At 35.4% G+C, this 27,256-nt stretch overlaps 1 protein-coding gene and 1 pseudogene across 4 annotated transcripts in view; both read right to left on the bottom strand.

Moving 5' to 3' along the window:
- Positions 1-27,256, bottom strand: part of NRDC (nardilysin convertase) — a 90,583-nt gene that overhangs the window by 46,091 nt on the left and 17,236 nt on the right. For 3 of the 4 annotated variants that reach the window (XM_072772098.1, XM_072772101.1, XM_072772099.1), the window contains exons 2-6: positions 6,892-7,204; positions 4,217-4,350; positions 3,245-3,314; positions 3,008-3,089; positions 2,047-2,200 (exon numbers count right to left, since the gene is read on the bottom strand). In XM_072772098.1, coding sequence (XP_072628199.1) covers positions 2,047-2,200; positions 3,008-3,089; positions 3,245-3,314; positions 4,217-4,350; positions 6,892-7,204 — 753 coding nt within the window. The remainder of the gene's footprint in view (positions 1-2,046; positions 2,201-3,007; positions 3,090-3,244; positions 3,315-4,216; positions 4,351-6,891; positions 7,205-27,256) is intronic. The other variant, XM_072772100.1, reaches the window with a different exon arrangement.
- On the bottom strand, positions 11,276-12,592 carry LOC140602528 (non-histone chromosomal protein HMG-14 pseudogene; annotated as a pseudogene).

Raw genomic sequence — 27,256 nt, 5'->3', positions numbered from 1 at the left:
TCCTTAAGTATACAATTAAAAACAGCTATAAAATAATTCACTCAATACGGGTAGACAGCCATATTAGAGATTCATGAAGAAAACGAGAATGTCATATCCTATCATAGATAACATCATCACAGTAATAGTGTCAATTTTAATGGGATTTTGACAGTTTTAGCAAAAGAGTTGTTAATTTGGGGGTTCAGAAACACATATGTATTCCATTGAAAATAATGGTATATGTTTCCAACTTATGGGAATTTACCCAAAAGATTTTTTAGAGTCAAATTAATCTCTCAAGGGAAGAGAAAATGACCAGAGTTCTCTGGTCATTTATGGTAACTTTATGGTAATTTTTTCTACATAGAAACAGTATTAATTCATTCAACAGGTATCTGTGTGTCTGTCAAAATTTTTTTTTTTTTAAAGATTTTATTTATTTATTCATGAGATAGAGGCAGAGACACAGGCAGAGGGAGAAGCAGGCTCCATGTAGGGAGCCCAACGTGGGACTTGATCCCAGGTCTCCAGGATCACACCCTGGCTGAAGGCGACGCTAAACCGCTGAGCCACCAGGGCTGCCCATGTCTGTCAAATTCTTGGTGCCGGAGAGATATCAACAAAAAAAATTGACAAAAATCTCTACCGTCAAAGGCTTACATTACACTGGTCAAATTCAAGATTTCTTTTTTTATATTACAATCTTATATTTATCTAGAATTCAGCATGAAGTGACTTCTTTTTTCTAGTGTAGACTTTGGTCTGCAACCTTGTGGTGTCAAAACTCTACTAACACATGGACATAAACTTTCTGGAAAACAATTTTGCAGTGAGTATCAAAAGCTTAAAAAGAAGCCTTACAGGAAGCCTGGGTGGCTCAACTGGTTAAGCGTTTGCCTTTGGCTCAGGTTGTGATCCTGAGTCCTGAGATCGAGCCCCATGTTGGGCTTTCTGCTCAGCAGAGAGTGTGCTTCTCCCTTTTCCTTTGCCCCTCCCCATAGTTCCTGGGTGGTCTCTCTCTGCTCACTCTTTCAAATAAATGAATAAAATTTTTTTAAAAAAGCCTTAAAATTCCACATGCAAAAAAAAAAAAAAAAAAAAAAAAAAAGCAAATATACTCAGCAATTTTACTTCCTAGAAGTTAAATAATTTAAAATGTGCACAAATATTAAGATATTCATTACAGCAAATTTCCATAATACTAGAAAACTGAACACAATTCAATTAATCATAGCTGACTTGCTGAACAGATATGCTACTTTTATACAATAAAAATAACACAATCTCTTAATACTATGTTTTATAAATTATAAAATGATGTATAAAAATAATTTATCTTGTTTAAAAATATAAAAGGATTCACCCACATATGGAATTTAAGAAACAAAACAAATGAACAAAGGGAAGTAAAGGAACAAATCAAAAAATAGACCCTTAACTACAGAGATCAAATAGATGGGTGCCAGAAAGGTGGGTGGGAGGATGGGTGAAACAGTGGAAGTGATTAAGAGTACACTTATCTTAATGAGCACTGAGAAATATACAGAACTGATGAATCATTATACTGTACATGTGAAAAGAACTTAACACTTAACTTAACACTTAACACTTACTGAAACTAAAACTTTCAAATTAAAATATAAAAAAATATGAATAACATGATCTCATATATATTTAAAAAAATAGATGGCTATATACCTAACATTAGCCAGTTATCTTCAGATTATAAAACAGAATCAGTCATATCTGTTTTCTGCTTCTATTTTTCCATATTTTTTACTAAATTAGAAAAAATAATTTTAATAATGAGCCAACAGAGTATACATTACTTATGAAACTCAAAGGTATTTAAGGGTTTGCTTAATCTTCAATATAAAGACTAAATATTACAAAACATGAGCAAAGGTGCATTTCATACTTTGCTCATTTTTCCAAATAAAGTATATGATAATTCTACAGAATTAGAGTACTGTTTGAAGAGAAATACCACAGAACAATAATCATATTTACATTTGTAAAATGTTATTATATAATTAAAATAAAAACACATTTTGAGTTAGTTACCTATCCAGGGCTTCCTTGAAGTATTTTCTCTGGACATCAAATTGAAAGACTGTACGTTCACAATCAGTTGAAGCATTATCACTACCTCCATGTTTCTTCAGGAAGGCATCAAATCCATTTTCATCTGGATATTTCAAACTACCCATGAATACCACTAAGTGAAAAAGCACACAAAGTCACAGAACACCAAGATATAGACAATGTTTTTATCATCAAGGATGAAATATCTCAAATACAAAAAACTGGAAGAATATATACCAACATGTTAACATTGGTTTTGTCTGGTTAATACTTAATTTTAAAGAAATATTTTATTTGTATAAAGGTTAAAATGTAAACATAAGCATGTATGCAGGTTATTATTATGAAAATTCCTTTTTTTTTTTTTAAATCATGAAAACTCCTAAGGTGAGAAATTTACCCTCAATTAGCTTAGAAAGTCAGAATATAAATAAATAATTCAGGAAAACAAATACAGATTTAAATATCTATATTTGTATAGCATCCACACAGGTTTCATTGTGGTAAATTCATAATTAAACTGAAGATTTTGTTTGTTTTGATATTATGTCTTTTTATTTTCTGTATTTTTAATGCTTTGCCATCTTGGGGCCTTGCTAACTCTGGAAGAGACAGCCCTTCTCAAAGTTATATAGATTAGATTCCTAGAGACAGGCAATTGTCTCCTGATCTGTTGGCCTTAGCATACCTAAAACAATAATAAAATCTACATTTTAAAATAGTTTTCTAAGTGGTTTCATCCTAATCTACAAAACTAGTGCAGTTAAAGAGATTAAAATAAAGTCTTCCCCTATAATATTCATACATATATTTTTTCTTAGCCTTTTCTCTTATTAAACATATCATACTTCTATCAAACCAGTTACTTATCTTTGAAATCAATTCATACAAATTTGGAGGAAAAAATACACTCAGGAATGATATTTCACAAAGATCTTACTGTGCTCCAAAAAGTGTGCCAGCCCGGGCAGGTCATCAGGATCAGCAAAACTCCCAACTCCAACACAAAGAGCCGCTGCAGACTGGAGTAAGTAGAACACATACAAATAGTGAGTCAATCCTAAAGGAATAATACTGTCATCACATTAAGGATTCACTTGGAGATGGATGTTTTTCCAACAGAAAGTAACAAAATTCTTTCCCTGAATATCAGGAGGAGCAGCAAAGTGAAACTCACCAGAACTGTGTCAGTTTCACCCTGCTGCTCCTCCTCTTGCCATCCTGCCAAATGCTGAACAGGTGCAGACCTAAGGGAAAAAGCAGAAACAGACAGAAAAAAAAAAATGGAAGGGGACTAGCCAGCCCACCCAAGTACCATTTCCTGCCAGCATTTCAGAGTATTGAACCAAGTATGTTTCCTGATTTGTTAGATTTTGGAAATCTGCAGAAGTAATACATCTACATAGATTATCTCTAAAGATCTTAGCAATTAAAGACTCTGTGTCTAGTAACTCAGTTACCAGATGTGAGACTTCTCAGTGTCACTCAGAAAAATTTATTAAAACAGGATAAAAAATAACATGTCAGGAAAACATCTAATAAGATAATAAGTAAATGGTTAAAAAGAAAGTCTTTATTAAAAATCTATAGAACTAAGCTTTAAAGAGGCTCTTTAGTTCTTCATTTCTTGTCATATATAGAATATATATATCAGATATTCTTCCAAAACTTTGGACAAATCAGAGTTTCTAACAAAATAGATGATCAAGAGGTACACCAAACTATGGACTTATGATTAAGGCATACCATTATGTCACTGTAAATTAAAAGATTAAAGGACATAAAACAGGAGAGGAAAATAGTTAATTCAAATTCAATTCAAAGCCAAATCTTTGAAGATAGGAAGTTACTTACTTTCCCAAATGTCAATTTTAAAAAGCTAACATATTTGTTGGCACAGACTGTTTTTTGATAAATGGCTATTCTTTTAGAAAGACAGCTTTTAAGAAATATCATGTATCTGGTATAAAGTCTAAAACCATGTGTCAGAAAATGAAAATATGTTTTCAGAAGAACCAAACAGCCTCATTTGATACTGTAAATCCCATTTTGAAGACGAAGGCACATAAACTCAGTTAAAACATGGGGAAATATCCACTTCTTCAAACCACAGTCTAACCTGTTCTGTGATGTTTAATAGGTGCCTAACCTGCTTTCAGCTCCAACTACCCCATTAAGATTTCTTGTCTCGACCAGCAGGGTTGAAGACATTTTTGTATAAGTTGACTTAAACCACAGTCTATCAGTCAGCTTTGACCACAGCAAAAACAGGCTCTGCGATTGCTAGAAGAGAAATTCATACTTGAGAATTATCTACCCAAGAAATTCATACTTGAGAAATTCATACTTGAGAACTGACTTAAGAAAACCCTGAACAAATCATTAATTCTGTATATATCATACTTAAATTTCAACCTTGTTAATTTAGCAAAACTTTCAGATCAAGAACACTTCCTTTTGGGAAGAGCAAAGTGGAAGGGGAAGAAAATGATGCCTCAGAAAAGTAAACTTCTTAGCTAGGTAAGTGTCCTCCAAAAACCTCAAAATTATTTCTTCCCACTTCTTTTATTAATTCTCATATTTACCTTAAACAAAGTCCACATTTTCCAAATAAAAATTAAATCATAAAACCACAGCAAAACCCTAAACTACTCATAAGCCACCTTTTATTTAGACAAACTTAGTTTTTCTTTTGCAGACACTCATTCAATGAATATGATCAATCATAGGACCTTTCCTTTCACAGTGTAACCACTGCACCTGAATAAACAATTTGATTGCATCTTCAAACTATAATAGATTCCTGCATTCCTTTCTAATATGATCCAGAACAATCAGTATCTTATGAAGGAATATACCATACTGAGTTTTCAGAAAAGGCAGCATTTAAACCATTTTTAAATGATCACTACAATCTGCTCTCAATGCTCTAGAAAAGGTAAACATCTAGAGTCTGATCCAAATAAGCAAAATAAAAATATCTACCAAAACACTGGATGTACATCTTCATTTGTCAAAGGGGTTCACAACCGCTATATAAATCTAAGGCATTTTATTACGTCTTGACAATAAAACTGGCTGTTAAAACAAGCTTTTAATTTCACCCTGGAGTCTTGCTTATCAGTTGACAGAAGATATAAAGAAGTCCAAAGCATGGGAAGAGTTGCTGATAGACATAGAAAAACCTTTTAGACAGAAAATATTCAGTTATGAAGTTATGACACAATCAGTTTTACAGCTAAAATGGACCTTAAAAATTATGTATATAATCTAGGGACACTTAGCTGGCTCAGGTGGTAAAGCATTCAACTCTTGATCTCAAGATGAAGTAAATTTGGCCCCCATGTTGGGTAGAGAGATTACTTTAAAAAATAGTAATAATAAAACCTTTTTTAAAAAGCATGTATATAATCTAATCTCATTGTTTTAGAAATGAGAAAATGAAAAGGTGTAAAACCAAAGATAGAGCCAGAATTAAAACTCATGGTTCCTGACTGTCAGTATTCTTTCTACCCTGTGACTTTTATAATTTTTTCCTTTCTATTATTGTTCTATTTGGAATTATGAGGTCTATTTTAAATTAATGTATCAGTTCCCAATTTATTTATTCAGACCCTGATAGAGAGTATCAAGTGGCACACACATATACATTTTTTTTTCCAGTATTTTGGTTTTTATTCCTAAAGTTTTCCAACTAAAACCACTTGTCCTATCATGTTACCCTAAAACAGGCATCCTTCATATTAACCACCTTGTGGTATGTTTGACATCTAGATTTTAGTCTTAATAATATGAACCTTATTTCATTTGTATGTTGACTATATGATGTTGAATGTATTATCAATATTCAAGAAACTAGTTCTAACAAACATTTGCTGATCGATTCCCCTATATCTCCAAAATATTATCCTCTAATATAGGTACTCCCTACTGTAAAATGGAGGTATTCTTTAAAAGATATCCAGAGAGAAAAATTCTCCTTATCGAGCCCTACTGATATATTTACTTATTGTTATTAACTTGACCCTCAAACAACACAAGTTTGAACTGCCAAGGTCCACTTAACTTGGATGTTTCTTGATAAATACAATATTGTAAATGTATTTTCTCTTCCTTATGATTTTCTTCATAATGTTTTCTTTAGCTCACTTTACTATAAAAATGCACTACATAATATATAAAATATATTTAATCAACTATTTATCAGTAAGTCTTCCAGTGAAGAGTAAGCTATTAGTAGTTAAATTTAGGGGAGTCAAAAGTTATATAAAGATTTTCAACTGCATAGGAAGTTGATACCCCTAAACCCCACATTGTTCGATAGTCAACTGTATGTATTTTCATAAACAGTTTTGTAAATTCCAATTCTTCCAAATTATTTGGTGCTTTTCCATAAAAAGAAATAAAACACATGAAATTACTAAACAGAAATTACCTATGAGGGACTCTTAGAACCACAGGCCCAGGTGAGGACTCTACATTACCTTGCTCTTTTCTTTTTCCAGTCTCTCCAAAGATAATATACTCTCTCCCTCTACTCCATACTAAGAATTACACATATCCTCAAACATTACCAGTGATTACTTCTAAGAGTTATGAGTGGTTTTTATATTTTTTAAATTTTCCATTCATTTCTATCATGAGCTTTTCTATTTTTATAATCAAAGGAAAATGTTTTTAAAATGTATTTTATACAAAATAAATAGAATTAAAAGATAAATATACACTTTCCTTTTTGACACTAAGAAATAAAACATGAATTTAGGACTTATCCCAAAGAATTCCCAAATTAGAATAAGACATAGTAACAGACATGATTCACACCTGTTTTTCAGTGGTTTTCTTTCTAGCTTCTGCCCTCTCTTCTAATTCTTCCAATTCATTATCCTCAGTATCAAGATCATCATCATCATGTTCATCATCATCATCAAACTCCTCCTCCTCATCAAAACCCTCTTCATCATCATCTTCTATCTCAGCTCCAGAATCTTCATCTTCATCATCGTCATCATCATCATCTTCCTCTTCTTCCTCTTCCTCTTCTTCTTCATCATCTGTTGCATCTCCTGTTTTACCTTCCATATTACTTAGGTCTGAAATCAAAAGTGCCTGCAAGCCATTCCGTAATTTGATGTAGCTAAAAAAGAAAAAAAAAAATCACAAAGCATTTTGAGTCAGCTATTCATTACACACACCAACACAAATGATCATCTTACCAGAATAAAAAAAACAAAAAACAAGTATATATACACATACATACACACCCAACACTATGTTTATATTAATAAAATCGGGTGTTTCTGCAGAGGGGAATCTCAGACACTTAACAGTTCCTGAGTAGCTAAAGAGAAAAGAGACATTTCACTTTATCTTTGAATTCTGAACTACGAAAATACATTTACCTATTCAAAAACCGAATCTCAAAGGAGTGAAACCAACAAACCCACAACTTGGCTTCTCCTACTATTTTTTTAATTTATAAGTCCTTAATAAATATTTTACCATACCACAGGACTTAACAGAAACACCAGAAATTATCACTCAATGCACAGGGCAGTCAGGCCAGCTTAAATAGTAAAGCAAAATCTCATGTATTGAGTTGCTTCCGTTTTGTACAATGTATTTGATATTTTTTATCTCTGTTGCTTCCGTTTTGTACAATGTATTTGATATTTTTATCAGTTTCCAGAGCTGCTTTTATGATTAAAAAAAAGTGGTTACAACTCTAAGAAAATTAAAACTAAATCCCACACAGACTGGTAGCCTAGCAGGAAAATGACTATCCTATTAGTAAAACTGCTATGCCAGTTTGATAACTGAGTGCCTACTATTAAATTCTTCTGCTTATACTTATTCTTTCATGTGTTATTCAATAGCATTTACTTAACAGCCTTTAATGTATCAGGTACCATGCTACATTAAGAGTAAAGTTCGTAAAACCACATTTCACCATCTAGTAAAATATGATGCAATTAAGCCAGTACAATCTGGAATGATAGAGCTAAACATGGAATGTTAGAAAGAAGGAAGCAATAAGAGAAGCCTTTAAAGGAAGGTACAATTAAGCCCTGAAGATGAAAAACCTTTGGAAATGACATTAAATACTATGGCTCAGTGAGTGGTTCCTTTTTTCTCTCCCCTTTCATTTACAACTAATCAGACTTTCATAACTAAAACAACAACAACCAACAACAAAAATGGCCCTAAATAGCAAACCAGGAAACTGCAACATCCATCCATGTAATTCAAAGTGGATAGATTGGGCAACCCGGTGGCTCAGTGGTTTAGTGCCACCTTCAGCCCAGGGCGTGATCCTGGAGACCCGGGATCCAGTCCCACGTCGGGCTCCCTGCATGGAGCCTGCTTCTCCCTCTGCCTGTGTCTCTGCCTCTCTCTCTCTCTCTCTCTCTGTCTGTCTGTGTGTGTGTGTGTGTGTGTGTCTCATGAATAAATAAATAAAATCTTTAAAACAAACAAACAAACAAAGTGGGTAGATTGGGCCATGGAGAGGCTGTGGGAGCCAGTGTCAGCAGGTCCAGCAGCAGAACAGCACAATGTTTTGGGCACAAGAGGTAGAGGGGCAAAGCAGTGGGTTGAGGTCTACCCAGCTGTGGAATTCTGCAGCTGGAAGGACCCATTGCTCTGAGGAGTAACAGTAATGACTGTAGGGAGGGAAAAGAAAGGGAAGTAATCAAACAACCAGAATGTAAAGAAAACATCTCCTGTTGTGTGTCCCCAGGAAAGGGGGACCACATCCAAAGACCTCTGGGTACCCCAACTGGAGGATCCTCCTACCAGGCTCTGGACACACCCAAAGCCTCAAAAGCCAAGTATACCCCTTCCTCCCAACTCTGCTTGCTTGCTTCCTTCTTTCTTTCCTTCCTTCCGTCCTCTCTCCTTTCCTTCCTTCCTTCCCTTTTTCTAAATCATCTACTTCCAACCTTAGCAATAAATCAACTCTGGTGTACTATAGTACCACCTTCTGGAAAACAAAAAGAAAGCTCCTAATTTACCAACCTGTTGAACTATTAAAATCAAAGTAAACAAAACCTTGCTTATGTAAGAAAGGTGTTTGCTATAAAATGCTGCAGCAAAGGCACTTTTCATCAAACACCATCAAAAATCACAAAAAGGAAATGACAATTTTCTAGCAACTGAACCCAAAGACATGGAATATTGCAACCTTAACTGGTAAGAATTCAAAATATTATGAAGAAATTCAACAAGCTACAAAAAACTCCAGGCAATACAATGATCTCAGAAAGAAAATGAATGAACATAAAGAGTACTTTACCAAAGATACCGAAATTCTAAAAAAAATAAAAATCTAAAAAATAGAAATTCCAGAGCTGAAGAAATTAATAAATGAGAGGGATAAAGAGTGCATTGAGAATGTACTAGAAATTGAGCAGATAGGTGGAAAAGAGAATTAACAAGCTGGAAGATAGGAATCTAGAAATGATTCTGGTGAAAAAGAAGAGAAAATTAAGATTTTTTAAAAGTGAGGAAACCCAATGAAAATTATTAAAATTCATTAGGAAAGCCAACATAAGAATAATGGGCATTCCAGAAAAAGAGGAGAGAATGTAGGTGGCATTGAGTTTATTTAACAAAATAATAGCTGACAACTTCCTAAACCTGGAAAAGGAACTGGATACACAAGTCCACAAAGCCAACAGAACACCTTATTATCTCAGTGCAAAAAGACCTTCTTCAAAACACATTATACTAAAACTGTTAAGGGGCGCCTAGCTGGCTCAGTCAGTTGAGCTTCCGATTCTTTCATTTGACTCAGGTCAAACTTCTTTGATCTTGGGATTATAAATTCAAGCAGCACATCTGGTTTAGAGATTAATTAAAAATAAAATCTTTTTAAAAGAATTTTAAAAGAAATAATAAAACTGCCAAAAATCAATGATTAAAAAAAATGTTTTGAAGTAGCTAGGGAAAAGATAGTAACCTACAAAGGAACTCATATTAGGCTATCAGCAAATTTCTCAGCAGAAAACCTACAGACCAAGAAAGTGGAATGACATATTCAAAATGTTGAAAGATAAAAACTGTCAGCCAAGGATACTCTGACCAAGTTATCCTTCAAATATGAGAGAGGGGATCCCTGGTGGCTCAGCGGCTTAGCGCTTGCCTTTGGCCTGGGGTGCGATCCTGGAGTTCCGGGATCGAGTCCCACGTCGGGCTCCCGGCATGGAGCCTGCTTCTCCCTCCTCCTGTGTCTCTGCCTCTCTCTCTCTCTCTATGTCTATCATAAATAAATAAATCTTAAAAAAAAAAATTACAAAAGAGAAATAAAGGCCTTCCCAGACAAAAAACTAAGGGAGTTTACCACCATTAGACCTTACTTAACAAGAAATGCTAAAAGGAGCTCTTCAAGCTGAATGAAAAGACATAAGTACACTAAACTATGATTAAGGTAATACAAAGAAAACTGCAATTCTTTTTTTTGAATATATTAAATTCTGGGGAATGTGGGTGGCTCAGCTGGTAAACATCTACCTTGGCTCTCAGGTCATGATCCCAGAGTCCTAGGATAGAGTCTCATGTCTCTCCAGCTGGGAGTCTGCTTCTCCCTCTGCCTCTCTCCCACTCATGTTCTCTCGCTTATGCACACACATGCACTCTCTCTCTCAAATAAATATTTTTTTAAAAAAATATTAAACTCTTAATTATAAAAATTAAAGGAAAAGAGCATTAAAATAACTACAGCTATTACAACTTAGTAACAAAACCACAGCATAAAAAGAAATAATTTGCGATACCAAAAATATAAAAAAAAAAAAAAAACGTAAAATGATGGAACCTTTATCGACAAATGAAGATAAATTGGTATCAGAAGAAAAAGAACTATTTTATTTATGAAATTTTTTTTCATAATTGAGTTTTTATTGGTTGTCTGAGGATCAGTACAGACATTTCAATTTGTACAATTCTTAATGTACATACCAAAAATCTAAAAAAATCATGCAGTTGTGATTCTTTTCCAAGTTATTCCAGTGACCTTCTAGCTTAAAATTTGGAGGCAAATTTTCTTAAATAGTATATCAAGCACCAATATCTTCAAATGTTGATATGCTGTTACATTAAGTCCCATTAATTCACAATTTAATATCATATATACTACATACTCAAATTTTTAATATTGCATAGCACATTAACAAAGTTACTAGAAAAAACTGGACTACTACAACCGAGATGTTAGAGTGCACCCCTCCCCCCTGACTTGCATGTACCTATGTTCTCTCTCTTTCTCTCTCCCTCAAATAGATAAAATAAATCTTTAAAAAATATATTCCCCTGGATTGTACAAGAAAGGAGACAGGGAACACTGATAAGACATGGTATATGATATCAATCTGACTTGGCTTCTTTTTCTCCTGCTTCATCCAAGGTTGAACTCTCATTTTTAGTTTCTCCATTTTCTGCAAGTAGTCTTTTCATTTCTTAGCCACTTCAGCCTTTTTTTCCCCTTTGTCTGCACTTTTTTGTCTGAAGATTTATCCTTTCCTGCTGCCTCTTTTGGGTTTCATTCCTACTTTTGCAGGAGCAGGTTTAGCTGACAGCCTCACTGACCTCCTCTTGCGCTCTTTCTTTGCCACCCTCTCAGTGGAGCTGACCTTATTCTTGAGCATCAGGGTGAGTGAGGCAGGTGTGTGCTAGGTGCCTGCAGCCACAGGGACAGAGAACTTTCTCAAAGCTGGGCTGCCTGACCACTGCTGCTCCTCCTGCCCTATATCTATGAAATGTTTTATGTAATCCTCATGATAACCACAAAGCAAAAATCTAGAGCAGAGACAGAAACAAAAAAAAAAGGAGAGACTAAACAAATCACCATGGAAAACCACCAACTTACAAAAGTAGACAGAAATAGAAGGAAAAAGAAACAATGGAGACAACAAAATAACCAGATGGCAAAAAACAAGATGGCAGTAATAAATCCTTACATATCAATAACCCCCCCCCAAAGGTAATGGATTAAACTCATCAATCAAAAGGCAAAGAGTGGCTGAATGAATAAAAAAGCAAGACCCAACTATATGCTGCCTACAGGAGACTCATTTCATTCAGCTCTAAAGACACACATAGTTTAAAAAAACCAAAACGAAAACGAAACCCACATGTATTTGAAGTGGAATCAAAAGAAGGTAGACCTAGCCATACTTTGATCAGACAAAATAGACTTCAAAATAAAGACAGTCATTATATAATGATAAAGGTATCAGCTCATCAAGATAGATACATATAACAATCATAAATGTGTGTTCCCAACACCCAAGCAACAAAATATATTAAGCAAATAATAACAAATCTTAAGGGAAAAATAAACAATAATTATATCAGCAATGGGTAGATTGTCCAGAAAGAAAATCAACAAGGAAACATTGGGATTGAACCACACTTAAGAACAAATGTACTTAATAGACATATGAAACATTCCATTCAACAGCAGCAAAATACATTCCTCTCAAGTGCACATAGAACAGTCTCCAGCTTACATCATAATAGGCTACAAAACAAGTCTCAGCAAATTTAACATTGAAATCATACCAAGTATCTTCTCTGACTGCAATGGTATGAAACTAAAAGGAAAGTGAGAAGATCTATAAATATGTGGAAACTAAAAAAGACACATCTAACCAATTAAGTCAAAGAAAAAAATCAAAAGAGAAAAAATATCCCAATACAAATGAAAATGGAAATACAACATACCAAATATTGTGGGACATCCAAAAGCATTTCTGAGAGGACAACTTATAGCAACAAACACATATATTAAGAAATCAGAGGAGCACCTGAATGGCTTAGTCAGTTAAGCATCTGCCTTCGGCTCAAGTCATGTCTCAGGGTCCTGGGATAGAGCCCCACATAGGCTCCCTGCTCAGCAAGGAGTCTGCTTCTCCCTCTCCCTCTGCCCCTCCCTACTCATACTCACTGTCTCTGTCAAATAAATAAATAAAATATTTTTAAAAATTAGAAATATTTCAAATAACTTAACTTTGTACCTCAAGACATCAGAAAAGTACAAATTAAGCCCTAAATTATCAGAAGGAAGGAAATAATAAAGATCCTAGGAGAAACAAATGAAATACCAACAAATTACCTAAGCTAGAAGAAATGGATACATTTCAGGAACACACGACCTATCAAAACTGAATCTGGGACACCTGGGTGGTACAGTGGTTGAGTGTCTGCCTTCTGCCCAGGGCATGATTCTGGAGTCCCAGGATTGAGTCCCACATCAGGCTCCCTGCATATCTCTACCTTTCCCTCTGTGTCTCTCATGAATAAATAAATAACATTAAAAAAAAAAACTAAAAAAAAAAACTGAATCAAGAAGAAATAGAAAATCGGAATAAACCAATAACAAAGAGACTGAATCAGCAACCAAAAAACTCCCACCACAGAAAAATTTAGGACCAAATATCATCATTAGGGAATTCTACCAAATATTTAAGGAAGAATTAACATCTCAAATCTTCCTCAAATTCTTTTAACATATCAAGGAGGAGGGAACACTTCCAAACCATTCTACAAACCCAGCATTACAATGATATCACAAGAAAACTATAAGCCAATATCCCTAATGAACACAGATGCAAAAATCAAAATATTACCAAACCAAGTGAAGAATACATTAAAAGGATTATACACTATAACTAAGTGGGAACTATCTCTGGGATGCAAAGAAGATTCAATACATGCAAACCAATAAATGTAAAACATCACATCAACAAAATGAAAGATAGGGCAGCCGGGTGGCTCAGCAGTTTAGCGCCACCTTTGGCCCAGAGCGTGACCCCGAGGTCCCAGGATAGAGTCCCACGTTGGGCTCCCTGCATGGAGCCTGCTTCTCCCTCTGACTGTGTCTCTGCCCCTCTCTCTCTGTCTGTCTCTCATGAATAAATAAATAAAATCTTAAAAAATAAAATAAAATAAAATAAAATAAAATAAAATAAAATAAAATAAAATAAAATAAAATAAAAGGTAAAAATCAAATGATCATCTCCATACATGCCAAAAAAGCATTTGACATAATACATCCTTTCATGATAAAAACCCTTAACAGACTGGGCATAGAAGGAACATATCCCAAACATAATAAAGGCTCTATGTGACAAACCCACAGTTAATATTACAAGCATACCTCTGAAATACTGTATGTTGGCCCCAGATCACCACAATAAAGCAAATATCACAATAAAGCGATTCATATGAATTTGTTTTCCAATGCATATAAAAGTTATATTTATACTATTCTATTAAGTATGCAAACACCATTGTCTTTAAAAAGTACATACTTTTTTTTTTAAAGGACATACTTTAATTAAGGATATTTTATTGCTAAAAAATGCTAATCACCATCTGAGCTTTCAGCAAATCATAATCACTGATCACAGACCACATAACAAATAAAAAAAATTGAAACATTGTGAGAATTATCAAAATGGGATAGAGAGACATGGAGTGAGTGAATGCTGTTGGAAAAATGGTACCAACAGATTTGCTTGACACAGGGTTGCCATAAACGCTCTATTTGAAAAAAATGCAGTATCTGTGAAGCACAATAAAATGAAGTATGCCTGTATACTAAATGAAGAAAAATTTTAAGTGTTTTCTCTAAGATCAGAAACAAGACAATGATGTCCACTCTTACTACTTCTATTCAAATAGTACTAAAGCCCTACCTCAAGCAATTAGGCAAGACAAAGATATAAAAGGCACTCAAATCAGAAAAGAAGAATTAAAAATTACCATTATCTGCTGATGATATGATCTGAGAGAAAATCTCAAAGAATCAATCCAAAAACTATTGGAATTAATCAACATTTCAGTAAACTGGCAGATAAACTATGAATCAACAAACCAATTGCATTCCTTTATAGTAATGATAAAGCATTTGAAAAACAAAACTATCTCATTTACAGTAGCATCAAAAACTATGAAATATTTAAGAATAAATTTATGCAAGGAAGTGAAAGATCTGTACAATGAAAATAATACTTTGCTAAAAGAAACTTAAAAAGAGGTCAATGGAAAGACATCCCATGTTCATGAGTGAGAAGAATTAATATTATCAAAATGGCCATGCTACCCTACAGATTCAATGCAATCATTGAATATCAAAATATCAGAGGCATTCTTCACAGAAATAGAAGAAACAATCCTAAAAGTTGTGTGGAACCACAAAAGATTTTGAATAGCCAAAGAAACTGTGAGAAAAAAAACAATAAAGCCAGAGGTATTATTACACTTCTGGATTTCAAACTATACTATAAAGCTATACTAATAAAAAACAGTATGACACTGGCACAAAAATAAGACACATCAACCAGTAGAACAGAATAAAGAGCCCAGAATTAAATCCCTGGATATATAAATCCCTGGATATATGGTCAATCAATATTCAATAAAGCTAAGAATACCCAATGGAGAAAGGATATTCTCTTCAACAAATGGTGCTGTAAAAACCAGAGAAACACATGCAGAGCAGTGAAACTGGATCCTTATCTCACACCACTCACAAAAACTGAAATGGATTGAAGACTTAAATGTAGACCTGATACCATAAAATTCCTAGAAAAAAATGTTGGGAAGAAACTCATCAATACTGGGCTTGGCACTTGATGTGATGAGCACTGGGTGTTAAGCTATATGTTGGCAAATTGAACTCCAATAAAAAATTTTAAAAATTTTTAAAAAAAGAAGCAACATTAGAATAAAGTGGCCAGCTGCAGACATGGAAAAAAAAAATACCGGGCTTGGCAATGATTTTTCTAACACAATGTCAAAAGCACAAACAACAAAACCAAAAAACAAATAGTGCTACATCAAACCCAAAAGCATCTGTACAGCCCAAGAAACAATATGAAAAGACAACCTACAGAACAGGAGAAAATTTTTATCCAACCATATACTGAATTAGGAGTTAATATCAAAAAAAAAAGGAGTTAATATCCAAAATATATAAATAACAAGGTCAACTTAATAACAAAAACAATTCAATTAAAAAATGAGAACTAAATAGACACTTTTCCAAAAAGAACATCAAAATGGCCAACAGACATGAAAAAGATGCTCAACGTCACAGTTATCTGGGAAATACAAATCAAAACCACAATAAGATACTACCTCATACCTGTTAGAACAGCTATCATCTCAAGAAGACAAAAGACAACAGCTGATGGCAAGAATGTGATGAAAAGAAATCCCTTACACATTGCTGGTAGGTATGTAAATTGGTCCAACTACTATGAAAAACAATGTGGAAATTCCTCAAAAAATTAAAAATAGATCTACCATATGATCCAGCATTTCCACCTCTGAATATATACCCAAAGAAAATGAAAACAGGAATTCGACAAGATACATGCACTCATATGCTTACGGCAGTATTAATCACAATAGCCAAGATATGGAAACAACCCAAATGCCCATCAATGAATGAATGGATAAAGCAGATGTGGCCCATATACACAAAGGAATATTATTTAGCCATGAGAAAGGACAAAATGGATAGACCTTGAGCACATTATGCTAAGTGAGATAAGTCAGAGAAAAACAAGTACTGTAAGATATCATTTATATGTGGTATCTAAATAAGTTAAATCTATAAAAAGGAAAATAGAATGGTGTGTGTGTGTATATATATATACAGATAATATAGAAAATATTGTACTATAATTATGTAATGTGATAAACATCACTACATCAGCAATCATATTATGATATATAAATATATCAAAGTGTATGCTGTATACCTTAAACTTACACAGTGTTACGTGCCAAACTTACTCAACAAAAAAAGAAAAAAAAATGTCTAGCAGAAACTGGGAAGAATAATATGCAAAGAAAGACAGGGAAAGGACCCTCTGGCTTAAGATGAAAGATTGAACAAATGGATTTATCTACTTGTGTATCAAAAATCTCATGTAGGGATCCCTGGGTGGCGCAGCGGTTTGGCACCTGCCTTTGGCCCAGGGCGCGATCCTGGAGACCCGGGATCGAATCCCACATCGGGCTCCCGGTGCATGGAGCCTGCTTCTCCCTCTGCCTGTGTCTCTGCCTCTCTCTCTCTCTCTGACTATCATAAATAAATAAAAATTTTTAAAAAAATCGCATGTAAATAACAAAAAAAAAATTGTGGCTATATTTTGTTTTAGTTTTGTTTGAGAATAAAATCATGACAGACTTAGATAATAGAAAAGGACACTGCTAGCAGATTGGAAATGTTTAGAAATTATTAGAAGACACAGGGTGGCTAGATGGCTCAGGTGACTCTTGCTTTTGGCTCAGGTCATGATTGTGAGATTGAACTCTGTGGGGCTCCATGCTCAGCACAGAGTTTCCTTGAGGTTCTCTCTCTCTCTCTCTTCCTCTGCTCCTCCCCCAGCTTGCATGTGCACTCTCTTTAAAGTAAATCTTTTTAAAATAATAAAATAAAAAAATAAAATAGCACCCCAATCTCTATCCTCTTTTACCCTGCTTTAACTTTTTTCACAGCATTTATCAACACTGGGCTCCTTCTTCCTTCTCTCTTTCTTTGACTGTACCTTATTTCAGCTCTCAGGGCAAAGCTATTCTTTTTCTTCACAGCTATACCACAGCACCAAAGACACTGTCTGGCACTTAGGAAATATTTAAGAAACATTTGTTGAATGAACAAAAGGAGGTTAATGCCTGATACAAGATAGGACTCAATATTTGCTAAATGAAAATCTAACACCTAGTTTTATAAAACTAAAGAAAAGTATGTGTACACATGTACACATTAAATGTATATAAAAGGGAACACCTGGGTGGCTCAGAGGTTATGTGTCTGCCTTCGGCTCAGGGCGTGATCCTGGAGTCCCCAGATCGAGTCCCATATTGGACTCCCTGCATGGAGCCTGCTTCTCCCTCTGCCTATGTGTCTGCCCCTCTGTGTGTGTGTCTCTCATGAATAAACAAAAAAAATCTTTTAAAAAAATGTATATAAAAGTATCACAAAAGAATTAAAAGGACAGAAACCAAATTTAACAGTTATATATAAAGAAAGGGGAATAAAAGAGCAGCATACAAAATTCTATGCTTCATAATTTCTCTATACTCCATAATTTCTGTACTTTTTCAACCATTTTTTTAAAATTTTATTTAAATTCAATTTGCCAACATATCGTATAACACCCAGTTGCTCATCCCATCAAGTTTTCTCAATCTTTTGTAATAAAAATATGTTCACTTATTATTTGTATAATAAAAATAATTTAATGAAAATCCCAAACCTACTAGTTAACAAATTACAAACATACATACAAAGCCCTTAGCTTTATAGAGGGTTAACTTTTATAAATCAACATCAAATCCATTTAAAGAGTCATGGGAAGGAAGCCTGAGTGACTCAGGGGTTGAGTGTCTGCCCTCAGCTCAGGGCATGATCTTGGGGTTCTGGGATCGAGTCTCGCATCAGGCTCTCCACGTGGAGTCTGCTTCTCCCTCTGCTTGTGTCTCTGCCTCTCTCTCTGCGTCTCTCATGAATAAATAAAATCTTATTAAAAAAAAAAAGAGTCACACACACAAAAATGTTCTTTATCATTACTTCTATTCCACATTATATTAGAAGTCCTACTCAATGAAAAATGACCAAAATATAAAAAGTAAGGCAGGGCGCCTGGGTGGCAGTGTCTGCCTTCGACTCAGGTCATGATCCTGGAGTTCTGGGATCAAATCCCGCATTGGGCTCCCTGCTCAGGGGGAGTCTGCTTTTCCCTCTGCCCCCCTCACCCTGCTCATGCGTGCGTGCTCGCTCTTTCTTTCTCTCTCTGTGAAACAAACTTTTTTTTAAAAAAGGCAAAAATACTGAAAGCTAAAAAATTACACTGCAGATTATATGATTACCTAGAGAATATGAGAATTTAGAAAAAAAAATATTAGTACTAAACAGAGTTCAGAGTAAACTATTCAAATAAGAACCATGAACAAAAAAAATCATGATCTTTCCTACCAAACCAATTAAAATGAGATTTAAATATAAGACCCTATTCACAAAAACAGAAACTATAAAATACCTAAATATATACTTAATAACATTAGCTAACATGTTAAATGTGTTAACTTACACATTTTAACCACTGCATCCTCACAATAACCCTAATGAGTTATTTAAGACTCCCATTTTATGGATGAGGAACCTAAAGCACAAAAAGGGTTTTTCCTTTGCCCAAGCTTCACAGAGACTGACCCAAGCAGCACGGCACTAGAACCCATTCTTGTTACTACTATTCAACAGTCAATAGGAAAACTAGAAAACTGCAGAAGAAAACAGAAGACCTGACTAGCCATACCATGCTACTGAATGGGAACAGTCAATATTAAAAAGATACAAATTCCTCCCCCAAATAAATCTCTAAATTCAAGGCAATTAAAAAAAAAAAGTTTTTTGTGGATCATACCATACAAACTTATTCTAAAATTCACGGGGACAAGAACACATAAATGGCAAGAACATTTGAAAAAGGGAAATTATGAGGTGGAATGGCCTTACCAATTATAAAAATATAAATTTTTAAATCAACTGAAATCAAACAGTATACTGATACAGGAACATAGATCAACGAAAGGACATTCTAGAAACAGCAGCGTTTACAACACTGTTGCAGCACCATTTGCTACAATTCATAAATGATGCTGAAACAACAGGCAATTCATTTGAGGGTAAAAAAAAATATTACCTCTTTACACTGAACACGTATAAATTTGAGAGATTATAGAGCTAAAAGGGAAAAATGTTCTTAAAGTATTTAAGTAATTAAGAGGAAATCTGTTATAATATTGGGGTGAAGAAAAATCTGTGTTCAAGGAGACACAAAATCCAGTTTATAAAGGAAAAAAAAAACTGGAAAGGTTTCACTATATTGTAATTTTATTTTTTTCTAAAACAAAGCATCATAAACAAAATCAAAGGGCAAACTGTATACAGGCATATCTCAGAGATACTGCAGGTTCAGGTCCAGACTGCTACAAGAAAACAAATATTGGGATCCCTGGGTGGCACAGCAGTTTGGTGCCTGCCTTTGGCCCTGGGCGCGATCCTGGAGACCCGGGATCAAATCCCGCGTCGGGCTCCCTGCATGGAGCCTGCTTCTCCCTCTGCCTGTGTCTCTGCCTCTCTCTCTCTCTGTGACTATCATGAATAAATAAATAAAATCTTTAAAAAAAAAAAAAAAAGAAAAAAGAAAACAAATATTATAATAAAGCGAGTCAAATGAATTTTTTGGTTTGTTTCCGCTATACTGCCATCTGCTAAGTGTGCAATAGCATTATATCTTTAAAAAAAAAAAAAAAGTACATGGGCAGCCCCGATGGCTCAGCGGTTTAGCACCGCCTTCGGCCCAGGGTGTGATCCTGGAGACCCAGGATCGAGTCCCACATCGGGCTCCCTGCATGGAGCCTGCTTCTCTCTCTGCCTGTCTCTCTCTCTCTCTCTCTCTCTCTCTGTGTGTCTCTTGTGAATAAATAAATACAATCTTTAAAAAAAAAATAAAAACCTGTTTAAAAGGCAGCCCCGGTGGCTCAGCGGTTTAGCACCACCTTCAGCCCAGGGCCTGATCCTGGAGACCCAGGATCGAGTCCCACGTCAGGCTCCCTGTATGGAGCCTGCTTCTCCCTCTGCCTGTGTCTCTGCCTCTCTCTCTCTCTCTCTCTCTCCTGTGTCTCTGCCTCTCTCTCTCTCTCATGAATCAATAAATAAAATCTTTAAAAAAAGATGAAAAAAAACCTGTTTAAAAAAAAAAAGTACATACCCTAGTTTAAAAGTACTTTATTGCTAAAAAATGCTTATCATCACCCAAGCTTTAGTGAGTTGTAATCTTTTGGCTGGTGGAAGGTCTTGCTTCAATGTTCATGGCTGCTGACTGATCATGGTAGTGGTTGCTGAAGGATGGGTTAACTGTGGCAATTTCTTAAAATAAGACAACAGTGAAGTTGCCTCTGCATCAATTAACTCTTCCTTTCAAAAATGATCTCTCTGTAGCATGTGATGCTGTTTGAAAGCATTTTATCCACAGTAGAATTTCTCTAAAGATTAGAGGTAATCTTCTCAAACCCTGCCACTGCCTTACCAACTAAGTTTATATAATATTCTAAATCCTTTGTTGTCCTTTGAACAGTCTTCATAGCATCTTCAGCAGGAATACAGTCTATCTCAAGAAACCACTTTCTTTGTTCATCCTCATTCATTCAAGTTTTATTAAGTTTTGCAGCAATGCAGTCACACCTTCAGGCTCCACTTCTAGTTCTCTTCCTCTTTCCACCCCATCTACAGTTATTTCCCCCACAGAAACCTTAAGCCCCTTAAAAGTCATCCATGAGAGTTGGAATCAACTTCTTCCAAACTCCTGCTCATATATTTGCAGGTAGTTTGACCTATTCCCATGCATCACCAATATTCTCAACAACATCTTAGAGTGGTGAATCCTTTCCAGAAGGTTTTCAATTTACTTTGCCCAGTACTTGCCCAATTTATATTGCCCAGATCCATCAGAGGAATCACACTATCTGTGGCAGTTATAGCCTTATAAAATCTATTTGTTAAATAAAGCTTACAAGTCAAAATTATTCCTTGATACATGGGCTGCAGAATGGATGCTGTGTTAGCAGGCATGAAAACAACATTCATCTCACTGTACATCTCCATTAGAGCTCTTGGATGACCAAGTGCATTGCCAATGAGTACTAAGATTTTAAAAGCAATCTTTTTTTTCCACGTGGTAAGTCTCAACAGTGGGTTTAAATATTCAATAAGCCACATTGTAAATAGATGTGCTATCATCCAGGCTTTGTTGTTCCATTTATAGAACAGAGGCAGAGTAGATTAAGCATAATTCTAAAGGGCCTTAGGATTTTCAGAATGGTAACTGAGAACTGGCTTCAATTTAGAGTCACCAGCTGCCATTAGGTCCTAGCATGAGTCCGCCTGTCCTTTGAAGCCACGCAATGATTACTCCTCTATAGCTATCAAAGTCCTAGAGAACATCTTCTTCCAATAGAAGGCTGTTTCATTTATACTGAAAAACTGCTGTTCAGTGTAGCCACCTTCTTTAATTATCTAAACTAGATCTTCTGGATAATTTGCTGCAGCTTCTACATCTTGCTGCTTCACCCTGCAATTTTTTTAAGGTGTATTTATGGATTTGTATATATGGATGGATGGATGGATGGATGGATGGATGGATGGATTTGAGAGAGCGAGCAAAAGAGAGAGCACAAGCAGGGAGGAGGGGTAGAAGGAGAAGCAGACTCCCGGCTGAACAGAGAGCCCAACAAAGGGTTCTGTCCCAGGACCCTGGCTGAAAGCATGACCTGAGCCAAAGGCAGACACTTAACCAAATGAGCCACCTGGCGCCCCCTGCATCTTGCGCTTTCATTTTACGGAGACAACTCTTTCTTCAAATCTCATAAACCAACCTCTGATAGCTTCAAAATTTTCTTCTGCAGCTTCACCTCTCCCAGCCTTTATAAAACTGAAGAGAGTTAGGGGCCTTGTTCTGGATTAGCCTTTTTTAAAGGAAATAATGTTCTATCCAGACCACTCAACTTTCTCCATATCAACCTGTTTTGCTCTCTCATCCTCCTTATCATTTGTGTATTCACTGAAGTAGCACTTCTAATTGCATTCACAACTTGGCTAACTGGCTGAAGAGGTCTAGTTTTCAGTCTATCTCAGCTTTCAACATGCCTTCCTCACTAAGCTAAATTTTTTCCAGCTTTTGATTTAAAGTGAGACACACAGGGTTCTTCCTTTAACTTATACACTTAAAGGTCACTATAGAGTTATTAATTGGCCTAATTTCAGTATCGTTATATATCAGGGAACAGGTAAGCCCAAATGGAGGAAAGAGACAGGGGAATGGCCAGTCACTGGACTAATCAGAATATACACTAAATTTATCAACTAAGCTTGCCATCTTATGTGGCCGTACTTTTGGCATCCCAAAACAATTACAATAGTAATATCAAAGATAACTGATATAATAATATAATAATAACTGATACTAATCTAACATGTTACATTATAGTATAACAATATAGTAATAATGGAAAAAGTCTGAAATATTGTGAGAATTACCAAAATGGGGCACAGGGATACAAAGTGAGCAAATGCTGCTAGAAAGTGGTGCTGATAGACTTCCTTGACACATGGTTGCCACAAACCTTCAACTTGTAAAAAAAAGAATATGCAGTAGCTGTGATGTGCAATAAAGCAAAGCACAATAAGGTAAGGTATGCCTGTACTGAGAGAAGAGATTAACAATATACAAAAAGTTCTTTCACGTTAATGAGCAAAGAAACAAAACAAATGAAAATGAGTTTTAAAAAGATATACAAACATTTCAAGAAATACAAGACAGCCAATAAATGATGCTGAAACTCACTAGAAATCACGATAACTGAATTAAAATAATAACATATTTTTCATCCAGCAAATTAGCTAAATAAATAAAAATTAATGCTAACCAATACCGACAAGAGGAGAGAATATTCTCACAACCTCAACTGGTATAGTATTTTTATAGGGAAATATGACTATCCCTGTTTTTTTTTTAAATGTAAACTCTACATACCTTTAATTCAGTAATTTCGTTTCTAGGTATCTTATGGAAATATTCATATACATGTACAAAGATATGTCAAGTGTCCACTAAAGTAACATTTGATAAGAGAAAACCTGGAAATCACCCAAATGTCCACAGATAGATGAATGTGCAAATATCCTGTTGCTAAAACACAGCATACTCTATTGGCTTCAAGACCTTATTTTCTTATATAGAGAGAAAAACAGCCACACAGATTCCAGCCTTAAATTGCTATTTCTGGGCCTACATAGATAGTACTAAATCATTTTAGATCAAAAGAGGTATTTGGGGACTAACTTTGTAATTACATAACTTGTCATTACTTCCCCTTAAATATTTGTATGTATATAAGATGTTGCTGTTTCTCTAAGAAAGCTTCTCTTCCTCTAGCTTATTCAATTAGTTTTCTTTTATTTGGTTTCATTCTCCCATTGCTCCTGTATTGACATGGAAGACTAAAGTAGATTTTTCAAACCATGTCCAAGAATCCAGAGTATGCTATTATTCTCTCTAGAATTATCAACCTACTCATTTATTTGTTCCTTAACAAGCTAACCTTTTGTGAAGAAATCCACTTTCAGTCATTGAATTACTAGTTAAGAGTTCATATATGAACCTTAAATCCAAAAATACTTGAGACTACGTGGTGGGGATGGGAAAGGGGGTGACAAGCTACCTAGTTACAGGGTAAGCCCTCCCAAATATCCTCTTTTAACCTAAAGAGATTTAGCGCTGTCTGTCTAGATCTGGAATTAACAATTTAAGTATAGAGTCTTAGTCATTAATTACTCTACAGCACATTGTAGCCTTAGTCATTAATTACTCTGGAATTGTAGACATCTTTGCAGTTTAAAACTGCAGGCCTGGCTCAAGAAATCAATAAAAAGTATTAAATATTGTTATGCCCCAAAAAGCTTTAAAAAAAAAAATCAAATCCCTGTTTAAGTGCTTTGTCTATAATTCTAGGCCAGCTGCAGCTCTGAAGCTGTAACAGCCCACAAATTAAAGCCGACCTGACCTGAGTCAACTAAAGCCTTCTTGCTGAATTGGCATTAGTTTACGGCTAACCATACAACTGTTTTTAAAAAACAGGAAAATTAAAAACAAAAACCGCATGGTACAATATAGTTCCTGTAAATAACCAAGCTAATAAACCCCACATATACCTCTTTACTTGTTTTTTTTTTAATTTTTATTTATTTATGATAGTTACAGAGAGAGAGAGAGAGGCAGAGACATAGGCAGAGGGAGAAGCAGGCTCCATGCACCGGGAGCCTGATGTGGGATTCGATCCCGGGTCTCCAGGATCGCGCCCTGGGCCAAAGGCAGGCGCCAAACCGCTGCACCACCCAGGGATCCCACCTCTTTACTTGTTAAAACATAATACCACGCCACCCCATTTAAGACTCACCAGAAGCACATTTTGCTCCCCAAATGGCAGTCCCTCCCCATTTCTCAAGGTTCCTTGGCTACAGAACAGCTATTAGATTATAAGTATAACCGACCATTTTAATAATGGCCCCAATTATTGACCTGGCTAATCTTTCCACAAGAGTTAAGAGACTATTTCTCCTGACCCCTTGAATCTAGGTTAGTTTTGTCAATTTTGTCCTATACATTGTGGTGAAATTGATGTGAGCCCTGAGTCTGGGCCTCAAGATGTCTTGCAGCTTCTACCTTTATTCTCTTGGGATTCAGTTGTCATGTAAATACCAGCCAGAATGAATAAAGAGAGATTCTGTGCAGAGACAAGGCCCACTTTCTTGTCCTTACCAAGGCCCCAAACATGTGATTGAAGCCATTTTACTCTAGCTCCAGCCAACCCACCAAATGAATGTAGTCATACAAATGACCCCAGGCAAAAAGCTGCTCAGTTATCCCATAGAGTTTTAAGAAATAATAAATCATTATTGCTTTGAGTCACTTATATTGTGAGGTAGATTATTACACAGCAATACTAATATACTGGGAGAACTCAAATGGTTGAGCAATACCACTTCTGGATATATATCCAAGCAAATTTAAAGCAGGGATTCAAACAGGATTTGTAAATCAATGTTCACAGCAGCATTATTCACAATAGCTAAAAGCTGCAAACAACCCAACATCTACCAACAGATGAATGCATAAACAAAATGTGGTATATACATACAATGGAATATTATTCAGCTTTAAAAAGGAAATTCTGAGGGGTCCCTGGGTGGCGCAGTGGTTTGGCGCCTGCCTTTGGCCCAGGGCGCGATCCTGGAGACCCGGGATCGAATCCCACATCGGGCTCCTGGTGCATGGAGCCTGCTTCTCCCTCTGCCTATGTCTCTGCCTCTCTCTCTCTCTCTCTCTGTGACTATCATAAATAAATTAAAAAAAAAATTTTTAAATAAAAATAAAAATAAAAAGGAAATTCTGACACATGCTACAACATGGATAAATTTTGAAGATATGTTAAATGATGTAAGCTACATACAAAGGACAAGTAGTGTATGATTTCACTTATAGTTACCTAGAATAGTCATATTCACTGAAAGAAAGTAAAATGAGAGTGGCTAAAAACTGGAAGGGAAGAAGAAATAGGGAGTTATTGTTTAATGAGTTTGGAGTTCCAAATTGAGATGAAAAGTAGTTCTGGAGACAGCTGCTTAACAATGTGAACATACTTAATGCTACTGAACAGTACACTTAAAAATTATTAAAATGGTAAATTTTGTTGTGTATGGTTTACCACATTTTTTCAGATTATTTATTTATCTGAGAGCCAGAGAGCAAGCACAATTGGAGAGGGAGGGGCAAAAGGAGAGGGAGAAACCCTCTGCTGAGCAGGAAGCCCAATGTAGGGCTCAATCGCAGGGCTCAATCCCAGGATGTGGAGATTGTGACCTGAGCCGAAGGCAAATGCCTATCCAACTGAGGCATCCCGGTTTACCACATTTTTAAAAAGCACTTCTTGGGCACCTGAGGTGCTTATTATATTATATATAAATATAAATATATAACAGATTACTCAGACATAAAGAAAATGAAATCTTCCCGTTTGCAAAGTCATGGATTGAGCTAGAGAGTATTATTCATGCTAAGTGAAACAAGTCAGTCAGAGAAAGACAAATACCATACGTTTTCACTCATATGTAGAATTTAAGAAACAAAAGAGATGAAGATGAGGAGGGGGAGAGAGGCAAACCATGAAACAGACTTTAAACTCCAGAGAACAAACTGAGGGTTGCTGGAAGGGACATGGGCAGGGGAATGGGTCAAATGGGTGATGAGTAGTAAGGAGGACACTTGTGATGAGCACCAGGTGTTGTTAACTAAGTGATAAATCACTAAACTCTACACATGAAACTAGTATTGCACTGTATGTTAACTGGAATTTAAATAAAAACTTGAAACTACAAAAAAAAGGAATAAATGTTGGTGAGGATGTAGAAAAGATATAATTCTCTTACACTGCTAGTGGGAACGTAAAATGGTACAGCCACTTTGGAAAATAGTCTGAAAAATCCTCAAATGGTTAGTTTCCATGTGATTCAGCAAGTCTATCTCTATTTCTTATATACCCAAAATAAATAAAA

The sequence above is a fragment of the Canis lupus genome, chromosome 13, assembly GCF_048164855.1.
Source record: "Canis lupus baileyi chromosome 13, mCanLup2.hap1, whole genome shotgun sequence".
Lineage (NCBI taxonomy): Eukaryota > Metazoa > Chordata > Mammalia > Carnivora > Canidae > Canis > Canis lupus.
Note: the sequence above shows the minus strand (reverse complement) of the source record. Positions and strands in the feature narration are given on the sequence as shown.